The sequence below is a fragment of the Stenella coeruleoalba genome (assembly GCF_951394435.1).
Source record: "Stenella coeruleoalba genome assembly, chromosome: 20".
NCBI classification, from domain to species: domain Eukaryota; kingdom Metazoa; phylum Chordata; class Mammalia; order Artiodactyla; family Delphinidae; genus Stenella; species Stenella coeruleoalba.
The window spans coordinates 53073930-53084788 of NC_137166.1; the positions used below are offsets into that span (position 1 = coordinate 53073930).

A 10859-nucleotide genomic window follows, 5' to 3' on the forward strand; every position below is an offset into this window, starting at 1 on the left:
GTCACTTCTGCCCTCCCTTTTCTCTCTGGTAGATTTGCAACTGACCCATTTGCAGAGGTGGCACGATTGGCTTAAGCCACTCAGCATAGCCCGCTTCCCACTGTGACTGGTTCAGAGGTGGGCACGTGGCCCAGCCAGCCCACTGAGAGAGTGAACAGCAGAGCTGTGTGGATTTCCTAAGAAGAGACGCTCTTCTGCTGCATCACGCGGCTCAATGGCGTGAAGTCTGGATCTGCAGGGCTCCTTTTCCCATCGCATGGAGAGATCTTGGGTCTATGGGGATAGCCACGGTGGGGAAGACAACACGTGGAGCCTGAGAATGATAGAAACACTATGGAATGCAGAGTGGAAGGTCTAGAGAAACTGGGTCCATATGACATCACTGGAGCAAGTGGATCAAAACCTAACCTGATGCCCACATTCACTTACATAAGCAATAACATCCCATGTATGTTTAAGCCAACTCATGTTAGGTTTTCTGTTTCTAGTGATTAAAAAGGAAATGAAAATTCTAGCTGATACAGATGTAGAGAGTCCAGGTATCCAGGACCCCAGCCACCACCTTTTTAAAAAGATCCAAGGACTGTATTTCCTAAAGGCCTCTTCCACCCCAATCTTTAACCACAATCCTTTCCTTCCTTGAGACAGACGCTGGTTGCCTATACTTTAGTTGTTGCCACTTTCCTCTTTGCCCACCTCCCACGATACAGGCTGAGATATTTGGTTGCCCAGCCTCCCTTGCAGTGATGTGGCCAGTTTTTGCTCAATGAGACATAAGGGAAATTTACTGTTAGGCTTCCAGGAAATTTTTTCCCCCACTCATGAGAGGAGAGGAACGCTGCTCCCTTCCTTTTGTCGTCAGATACAGTTGCGTGAAGATCTGAGCTGCAGCAGCCATTTTGCTACGTGAGGCAATATGCTGACCCACTGAGGGTGGCAGAGCAGAAGGACACAAAGTACCCAGGTACTTGATGGGGTCACTAAGTTGCTGAGTCAGCCTGAAACCACCTACCTCCATCCCTTGCCATCATTTATGTTGTTACTTACAGCCGAAAGAATCTTCACTGATGCACTCCTTAAATTTCCAATGAGAAACCCAGGTGGAAAAGGAGGCCATCCTGCTGGGGATGGTAGCGGCAAGCCCGGTCCTTCACTGGCCCCAAATACTTGATCAGTCAACAAATATGGATGGCCTGCTGTGCACCAAACTCTGTGTTAAGCGCTGAGGATAACGACACGGTCTCCACCTTCGTGGAGCTCCCGGTTAAGAGGGGGTCGGAGGCTAAACAAATAGTTATGTGTTTAACTACGAGGAGCAGGTGGTTCAGGGCCTCTGGGACCTAAGCCCGTGACTGAGGCACGTTAGGGTCATGGGTTAGGGAAGGGTCCTCTAAGATGGTAACGGTTACCTTTACACTTGAAAAATGAATGACATAGGGCTTCCCTGGTGGCGCAGTGGTTGAGAGTCCGCCTGCCGATGCAGGGGACGCGGGTTCGTGCCCCGGTCCGGGAGGATCCCACATGCGGCAGAGCGGCTGGGCCCGTGAGCCATGGCCACTGAGCCTACGCGTCCGGAGCCTGTGCTCCACAACGGGAGAGGCCACAACACTGAGAGGCCCGCGTACCACAAAAAAAATGAATGACATAGAGCAAAGAATGTTGCTCCAGGCCCAGTACACTCTGGGAGCAAAGGCCTGGAGGCAAACTTAAGTATGGTGGAGAGAAGCAGGGGTGAAACTTCTGGAAGGGAAGGTCAGAGAGGCTGACAGAGGCCAAACCACAAGACTTTGAAGGTCATGATGAGGAGTTTGGACAATATCTGAAGGGCAACGGGCAGCCATAGAAGGGCTTAAAGAGAAGAGGAACGCGATCTGATCCAAGATGAAGACCCCGGGAGCTGGATGGAGTGTGGCCTGAAGCAGGCAAACGTTGACATAGGAAGACCTTTCTAGAGAATGGAGGCAGGCCGCCCTCTCCAGCTCGGGGCAGCACAGCAAGCCCTCCCAGTCGGCCACAGGTCCTTGACTGCTTGGAGGTTGTGCAGGCCACACTGTTAGGTCAGCAGGAGTCTCTCCTAGCCCAGAAGTCCCATCTCCTTAGCTGCACAAATACAAGGCGAGTCTTCTGCGCTGAGAGAGGGAGACAGGAAGTCCCACCTTACGGGTCCAACCTTCAGTCACAACAGGACAGGAGGTCCCCTACTGCTGCTGGAGTGAAACAGGAAGTCCCGCCCCAAAAGTCCTGCGCAGAGCAGGCCACTAGCCCTGGTCACACGTGCGTGGCTGTCCGAGCAATCTTGGGGTCCCCACGTGGAAAGCTGACTGTCCTCGGACCAGAGGCCTGTAAGCGAAGGGAGGGAAGGGGGACAACTTCAGGGGTTGCCCTGGATGTGACATAACTCACCCTTTTCTAGAGCTAGCTCGCACCATTCCAAAATTAGCTGAGTTCCCTCCGTTTGCAAGGAGGAAAAAGTGTCTAGCCACCCTTGGGAGAGATAAGACATGCAACAACCCAAATTTTATGGGGAAGAAGACGTTCTATCCCACTTCGGAGAGAAAATGGAAGTTTTGCCAATTTTTATGGAAAAGAATGAAGGCGTTTTCCTTCATTTGGCGGGGGGGGGGGAATTGGAATTTCGCACTTCTTTTAATATATATAAAAATTGGATGGGAAGTCCTGTCCAACTTTTATATATTAAAAAAAAAAAAAAGACAGGGAAAATCTACCAATTTTGTAAACCAATAAGAAAAGCTGGAGGAAGAGAATTCAAACCATCTCCTCTGACTAAAACACAAAAAGTTCCACCCCCATTCCAGGACACTGGGGCACCCACACTCACTGGGTGGGCCCTGGTTGGGCTAGGGTCCTCCAGAGGAACTTCGAGGGGCAGAGGCTGTGGGGTCTGCTCTGGGGTCACGCTCTGCATCTTATTTTCCGGTACGGTGAATACAGGGGTCAACCTGGGCGTACGCTTCTTTCTGTTAGGAGTCTTTCCTGGGAAAGGGAGGAGGAAGAGAAATAGAAGCAGTTGATTGGCTGCTCTGACACCCCCACGCAGTCAACGGCAAGGGAAACTGGGCTGAGAGGTGGAGCCTTACGCTGATTGGCTGATATGGAGGTAGGCAGGCAGGTTGGATGAGGTAACTGCTGCTGATTGGTTCAGATGCTGAACCAATGGGACTCTTTGTAGGGAACCTACGACTCGGTCACTCACTCACCTTGAAAGCGGCACAGATAGCAGATGCCCAGGATGAGAAGTGCTGCCAGGAGTCCCAGGCCCAGTAGGGAGCCCAGGACGATGCCAGCGATGGCCCCGGGGCCCAGGATGGGGCCTGGAAGAGACCAAGAGAAGGAGGATAAGGAGAGCGGGGGCCAAATCTGGACCTGTTTCCTGAGCCCCCTGCCTCAGCCCCCCGTCAGAACCCAGGAATCTGGGACCCCAGCACTCTCAATTCATTTAACATTTCCTTAGTGAATGTGGTGTGCCTGGCATTCTGCCAGGTGGTGAAGCTCCGTTGGTGAGCAAACGAAGATACCTGCTATCGCGAGGGTTCATTTTAGGAGGAAATCAGAAACGAATGTGCAAATAAATAACATAATTTCAGATTGTGCTCAGAAGAAAAAATCAATGGGCTATGATAGAAAATATGGAAGGGGAGGTGACATTTAGAAAAGTGGGTGAAGGAAGGTCCTTGAGGAACATCTGAGCAGAGACCTGGGGAGTAAGGAGCCGGGCATGCTAAACAGGGGGAAGGGTGTTCCAAGCAGGAGGAACGGAACATGCAAAGACTCAGAGGTAGGAAAGAGTTTTCTGCGTTCAATGAAAACTGTGGGTGGATGACACAGAATGAAGGTGGAAGAGGTAAAGGATGAAGTTAGAGGGATTCACAGGGGCCAGAGCCTAGGCACGAAAGGCTTTTCAGCAAGGCGGCAACAACGTGATCAGATTTGCATAACTTCGGCTTCTACCTGGAGAATGGATTGTAAGAGGGCAAGAGGGGGCATAGAGAGAGCAGGTAAACGGCTGCTGCAGTCCAGGCAAGAGAGGATGGTGGTGTCTGACCAGAGTGTAATGGAAAGAAGTGGACGGATTGGGAAAGCATCTCAGAAGGAAGCGATGGGACCCTGCTGGTATTTGGGATGTTGAAGGTGATGTCAGCACTTGGGTGGTGCCCTGTCCCAGGATGGGAAGACTGGAGAGTTGGTGGGGGGTGGGGGGGAGGGTGTAGTTTGGGAGAAAAAAACCTCAAGAGATCTATTTTGGACATGTAAAGTCTGAAATGCCAGCTGGACATCCAAAGTGAAGATGTCAAGTCTGGAGTTCAGAGGTCTGGGCTGGAGATCAGACATTTGAGAGTCATCTGAGTATTAATGATATATAAGGTGATGAGAGTGGACAGGCCACACTGGGGAGAAATATAGGTGGAGAAGAGGGCTGAGGGCTGACACATCCAATACTTAGAAGTTGGGGAGTGTTGCTGGTTGAACTGTCTCCCCAAAAAAGATACAGTGCTATCCTAACCCTCAGTACCTGTGAATGTGACCTTCTTTGGAAATAGAGTCTTTGCAGATGTAATCCAGATAATATGCAGAGACTTCTTTTCCAAAGAAGGTCACGTTCACGGGTACTGAGGGTCAGGACGTCAGTATACAGTAGTTCCCCCTGCCCTTATCTTCAGGGGATACATTCCAAGACCCTCAGTGGATGCCTGAAACCACGGATAGTACAAAACCCTACGTATTCTATGCTTTTTCCAGCATCACTACTCTTGCGCTTTGGGGCCATTACTAAAATAAGGGTTACCTGAACGAAAGCACTGACATAGCGTGACAGTTGAGCTGATAACTGAGACAGTTTCAAACAGGCAGAATACTCCGGACAGAGGTGTGATTCACATCCCAGGTGGGATGGAGGGGGCCAGCGTGACAGTCCACCACGCTGCTCAGGCACGCAATTTAAAACTTACGAATCGCCAATTTCTGAAATTTTCCATGGAATATTTTCAGACCACGGTTGACCCCTGGTAACTGAAACCTCAGAAATCAAAACCGAGGATAAAAGGGGACTACAGTGTCTCTGGGGGGAGACACAATTCAACCAATCAAGTCGAGATGAGATCATGAGGGTGGGCCCTAATCTGATAAGACTTGTGTCCTTACAAGAAGACAGAGGCGGGGCTTCCCTGGTGGCGCAGTGGTTAAGAATCCGCCTGCCAATGCAGGGGACACGGGTTCGAGCCCTGGTCCGGGAAGATCCCACATGCCGCGGAGCAGCTAAGCCTGCGCGCCACAACTACCGAAGCCCACATGCCTAGAGCCCGTGCTCCGCAACAAGAGAGGCCACCGCAATGAGAAGCCCGTGCACCGCAATGAAGGTCCAATACAGCCAAAAATAAAAACAAATAAATAAATAAATTTATATTTTAAAAAAAGAAGACAGAGGCACACACAGGGAGGAGGAGGCTGTGGGAAGCTGAGGGCAGAGACTGGAGTGGTGCCAAGGATTGACCGTCACCATCAGAAGCTAGAAGGAGGCAAGCAAGAAGGCTACGCAGAGTCTCGGAGAAAGCACGGCCCTGCAGACACCCTGATTTCAGACTCCTGGCCTCCAGGGTTAGGAGAGATACACTTCTGTTGTTTCCAGCCACACACTTCATGGGACCTTATTACAGCAACCCCAGGAAACTAACACAGAGAAAGAAGGAAGATCCAACAAAACAGACTGACAGGAGGGAGCCCACGACAAGGGCTTCTCAGCCCAGGACGAAGCCCAGCGGCTCCAACTCACCGGCACAGCAGACCCGGCTGTCGGATGGGGTCCCTGGCTGGAGCCCCAGCGTGGGCAGGATACGAAAGACCCAGACCTGGGGCTTCTGAGGAAGGAGGGGCACCACAGCTGAGCGATCCCGAGGTCCGAGGGTGAGCAGGGAGGTCCAGTCCTTGGACATGGTGGCTCTGCTCAGGTCAGGGCTCTCCTGGGCCTGGATCTGGAAACTGCTAATCAGGGCCCCTCGCTCCACATCCCAAGTCAGCACTGCTGCATGCCGGGTTCTCTGCAGCCTCCATGAGGAGATAGAAGGTCCTGGGGAGGGGGCGGGGGTGGAATCAAGGTGGGGGTTGGATTCATGGGTCCTAGCAGGGAGAGGAAAGGGGGCCACGGGCCTGGGCTCCTAGGTCCCAGGCGCAGAGGGTCTGGAGACCCCAACTCCTGGGTCTAAGAAAGGAAGGGACTGGGGGCCCAAACTCTTGGGTCTGAGGGTTTCATGGAAAAAGTGACTGGGGTCCAGGATTCCCTGACGGGTCAGGGATCTGGGGGTGGGAGTTCTAGGGTCTGGGGTCGGCGGAGGCCAGGGACCAAGATTTCTGTGTCTGAGGAAGGAGGGAACTGAGGGCCTGGGCTCCTTGGTCTGAGGGAGGAACAGGCTGGAATCCCAGTCTCCTGGGTTTGAGAGAAGAGAGGGCTGGAGGACCTGGGTTCCGGGAAAGGATGGGGCTCACCAGTGAGGGTGATCCTGTCGGTCCCAGTACCCAGCGGCCCACTGCACATCACGGAGTAATTTCCCAAGTCCCAGTTCAGGCTGAAGTTGCCGATCAGGAGCCTCTGCCCATCCTGGCTGAGCAGCAGGTGCCTGCGGCCTCTGGAGGCCAGGGGCCGCCCTTCCCGGAACCAAGATGCTCGAGAAGGGGGGCCACAGCCAGAGGCCTGCAGCGCCACCTCCACCTTCCCTGACTGTGTCTCCTCGACCACCGGATGCAGCAGCACCTCTCGAGGGGCCTCTGTGGGTGGAACAAACCCAATCAAGAAAGAGAACAGGTCCTGTGCCCTTTGATGAATCTAATAGGGCACCTTAGCCAAAAGAGGAAGATCTGCCCTTTCACTCCCTCCCTCATTCATTCATCTGATTTCCTTAACAAGGACTTAGGAAGTACGTGAGACAGGCCAGGTCCTGGCCTGGGAAACTCATATTATTCTCAACCATGTATTGCTCTGAACACGTGGGAAAGTGTCAGCCCTCTCCGTCCAGGAAAGAAATTTTGGCCCCGCCCCTACTTTAGGTATAGGAAAACCTCCGACCTTCTGTAGGGTTAGATAGAGGAAATCTCTCTTCCTGTAGTTGGGAAGTCCCCTTTTCTCAGGTTCTAATGGAGCAAAGAAATAGCCCCTCCTCCTCGGGAAACAGGAAAGAAGCTCTCACCCGGGGTGACAGTGCAGGTACGCGTGGTCATCAGGTGGCGAGCAAGGCAGGTGACGGGGACGCCGCTGAGCCGGGGGTGGGCGGGGACAGCCTCCAGGAGCACCGAGGACACCGGTTCCGCCTGGACGCCTTTGGGGAGACCCTGGAACTGCAGGGAGGCGGCAGGGACCCCGCCGGGCCACGAGCAGCGGAAGAGGAGGACGCGATCCCCAGGACCCCCTTCGACTGAGCACTGTGGGGACCCGGGGGGCAGATCTGTAGAGGGGAGGGAGAGCTCAAGGGGTCAGTCAGCTCTCTCCCAGCTCCCCTCGAGCCCCGCCTCTCGCGCGTTCACTGCACTCCTTCTTCACCTGGCCCCGCCCTGTAGGCACTGACCCTGCCCCGTTCTCTTGCAGACCCCGCTCCCTTTCCCCGGCAACTCCTGGGCTAAGTGGGCAGTCGCAGCCCCACTGACTGCCCCCCTTTCCGAAGGAAACTTCATCCTCCCACACTGATCCCTGTCCTTCCAAACGTAACCCCGACCTTTTCTCTAGCTCCACCCCTTCTACCAGGTTACTTTGGCCCCCCTCTTTTTTTTTTTTTTTGCGGTACGCGGGCCTCTCACTGTTGTGGCCTCTCCCGTTGCGGAGCACAGGCTCCGGACGCACAGGCTCAGCGGCCATGGCTCACGGGCCCAGCCGCTCCGTGGCATGTGGGATCTTCCCGGACCAGGGCACGAACCCGTGTCCCCTGCATCGGCAGGCGGACTCTCAACCACTGCGCCACCAGGGAAGCCCTGGCCCCCCTCTTTGATTACTCCACGAGTCGCCTCTTCCTACTGAACCCTCCCCTTTTCTGGACATCTAGAATGATTCCACCCCTTTCTCTCGTGACCCTGCCCCCTTTCCCAGGTAACTTCTTTCTCTTGCTGATCCCACTTACTGGCCCAAGCAACTTAGTCCCTTTCCTTGACTACTCCTTCATCCCCAGGAAGCTCCGCCCTCTCGGTGCTGGCCCTGCCCCCTCTCCTGGGCATCCTTGCTCCTCCCCTTCTCTTGTGCATCCCCCCCCGTTCCTTCTACTGGGATCTCCGCCCCTCCCTGCCGGTCACGCCCCACCATGCTCTTTCCCCCCGCCCATCCCCCCCCGGGTATCCCAGCCCCTTGCTGGTTCCGCCCGTTCTCCCGGGCATCTCCGCCTTTCCTGGCTGGCCCCGCCCCTCCATCCACCCCGCGGCTCTCACCCGCCACAAGGAGTCTGAGCAGCGAGCGGCGGCGGTGATCGGTGCGCGGGTTCGCAGCGAGACAGGCATAGGCGCCGCCGTGGCCGATCCGGACCGAGGGCAGAAGGAGGCGCGGGCCGGCGGGCACCGCGGCCTCGGCCGGGTCGGCCAGGCTCCATGTGATGTCGGCCGGTGGCCGCGAGGCGGCGGTGCAGTGCAGGGTCACGTTGCTGCCCACGGTGACAAAGAGGGCGGGGTCGGCGTCGCGGTCGGAGGAGACAGTGATGACCGGCAGATCCGGGCCGTCTAGGCGGAGGAAGGGGGTCGGAACCGCGAGAGTCGGGGTCAACTGGGACTCCTCCAGGATTTCCGGAGACTGGACCTCCAGCCCTCTCCTCCCCAGGGACTCCAGGAGCCTGAGCCCTCAGATCCCTGTCCCCGACCGGAGGTACCGCCGCACTCACAGAAAACACTGACGTTGGTCGCGGCCTCCGCGTGGCCGAAGGGGCTGTGGACGCGGCAGGTGTACCGGGCGTGGTCGCTGCGCGTAGGGCGCGCGATGAGCAGCTGGTCGCCCTCTACGCGGATCCGGGGTGGCTTCACTCCCGCAGGGTCCCCTGCCTCCAGGACGCGTCCGTCCCGGGTCCAGCTCAGCTCCCCGCGACCCGGCCTCCACCCCACACAGCGCAGCCGGAGCTCCGCCGCCCCCTCCTCGGTTTCCGGGGCCTCAGGCTTCACCGACACGTTGGACACGGGCTCTGGGAGAGGGGGAACGGACTCAGGACTCGGTTCTCAGCCCCCTCGTCCCTTAGGACCAGGGAGCCCCAGCCCCCTCCACCTCTTACACCCAGGACTTCGCCCCAGCCGAGGCCCCCTCTTAGCCCTCCTCTTAGCCCCAAGAGTCCTCTTCTTCTCACAGACCCATGAGTCTGAGTCCCCAGCTCTCCCCTCTCTGGGACTTGGGAGTCCGGGCTCCCAGGAGTTTTGGTCCCCAGGTCCAATTTCCCTCAAGCACCTGTCTTGACCCCCAGCTCCTCTTCTCCCTCCCTCCAGCCCAGAAGTCCTCTCTCCCCTGTCTAGGAACCCCTTCCTCTGGGGCAGGAAACACATCCTCAGAAGAGCAGTAATTTGCCCACAGCAGCCCCTGCAGCCAGCACTCTGGACCTCAGGGCCCACTTACCATATACACGCACAATGAACTCCCACATCTGCCGGGAGATCCCGGCCCGGATGACCTCAGCTGTGTAGACCCCAGCATCCTCTAGCTGGGCAGAGGAGAGTTCCAGACTCGCTTGGGTCTGGTTAAATCGTAGGCGGCCTTTGTACGTGGGGTCCAGGCTGATGAGAGGGGACCCTGGCCCCAGGGCCCCAGCTGCCAGCACCTTGGAACCTTGGCGCCAAACCACCAGAGGGGAAGGGGGACCAAGGCCAGGAACTGGAAGCAGAGGCAGCTGGATTGTGGTCCCCACCAGCACCGCAAGAGGGCCCCCCACTTGCGGGGATAAGCTTGAGGCAACTTTGGGATCCGCATCCTCAGGGGAGAATTTTGAAACTGGGGTCTCCACAGAGATGTTCGTATTGGGGACTTGCCTGTTGGAAGCTGGGGTCTTAACAGAGGAGGAAGGCTCCGGGTTTGGGGCAGGAACTCGAGAACCCGAGGCATGAGGAACTACTTTGGAACCAGGTTTTCCAGAGAAGGGGTCCAGCTTCAGCTTTTTGCCCTCAGCAGAAACAGTGGACCGGAAGGACCCGGGCACGTCCTTCAAATTCAGCACCTCAGGAGACCGTTCAGAATGAGGGATATCAGCTTTTGAACCTGGAGACTGATCTGGAAATTTCCAGCTGGGGGGTTTGATGGAGGGAACTTTCAAACCCGGGCCCTGGGAAGATCTTTCTGAGTCCGAGGAGAGATTGGTTCTCTGAATTCCTGAAGAGGCTTTGAAGGCGAGGACCCTTACTCCCGAGGCTGCAGAGGAAAAAGAAGGGAGGGAGTTGTTGGGCTGCAGAAAAGGGAAATGGTGGGCAAGGGGCTGGGTGGGGGGCTTACCCAGCAGCAGGAAGAGTAGCAGAGCCCGTGAGGTGCCCATGGTGCCAGCTGCACCCGCGAGGAAACCGGGGCAAGACCCAGGGCCTGCACCCATTCCTCCCGGGCTAGACGAGTCCAACAGGACGGATAGCTTCCTGGGCGGGGAAGGGAGCCAGATCCAGTGGGAGGTGCCAGGATCCCCCACCCAGATAATATGACTGAGACACCCACCCCACCCCACTTGTCCTCATCAGCTAGTCCCGACTGAGGGGAGGCCCAGCGTAACCCCTGCACTCCCCACACCCTGGGGGCAGACGGTGAGACTGGAGTCCCAGCTGGAAACTTAGTAACAAATTTGTGGAGGGGGGTGGGGGGGTGACGTCAGGAAGACTTCCTGGAGGAGGGTCAGGTGCCCTTTGAGAGAGCACCCCGCCCC

General features: G+C 56.3%; 1 protein-coding gene across 1 annotated transcript; it reads right to left on the minus strand.

The window, feature by feature from the left end:
• Positions 1-1836: 1836 nt before the first annotated feature.
• VSIG10L (V-set and immunoglobulin domain containing 10 like) lies at positions 1837-10629 on the minus strand. The gene is made up of 9 exons (XM_079907600.1): positions 9578-10629; positions 8862-9155; positions 8419-8703; positions 7197-7451; positions 6499-6777; positions 5789-6082; positions 3219-3332; positions 2840-2994; positions 1837-2340 (listed from the first exon to the last, which is right to left on the minus strand). The coding sequence occupies exons 1-9, from the start codon at positions 10536-10538 to the stop codon at positions 2269-2271; spliced, it is 2709 nt and encodes a 902-aa protein (XP_079763726.1). The 5' UTR covers positions 10539-10629; the 3' UTR covers positions 1837-2268.
• Positions 10630-10859: the final 230 nt, after the last annotated feature.

Coding starts and splice junctions, on each gene's coding strand:
- VSIG10L (XM_079907600.1), bottom strand. CDS start 10,538: ATGGGTGCAGGCCCTGGGTCTTGCCCCGGTTTCCTCGCGGGTGCAGCT. Junction 8,704..8,861: donor GACCAACGTCAGTGTTTTCT/GTGAGTGCGGCG, acceptor TCCTCCGCCTAG/ACGGCCCGGATCTGCCGGTC. Junction 6,778..7,196: donor TACCTGCACTGTCACCCCGG/GTGAGAGCTTCT, acceptor TTCCACCCACAG/AGGCCCCTCGAGAGGTGCTG.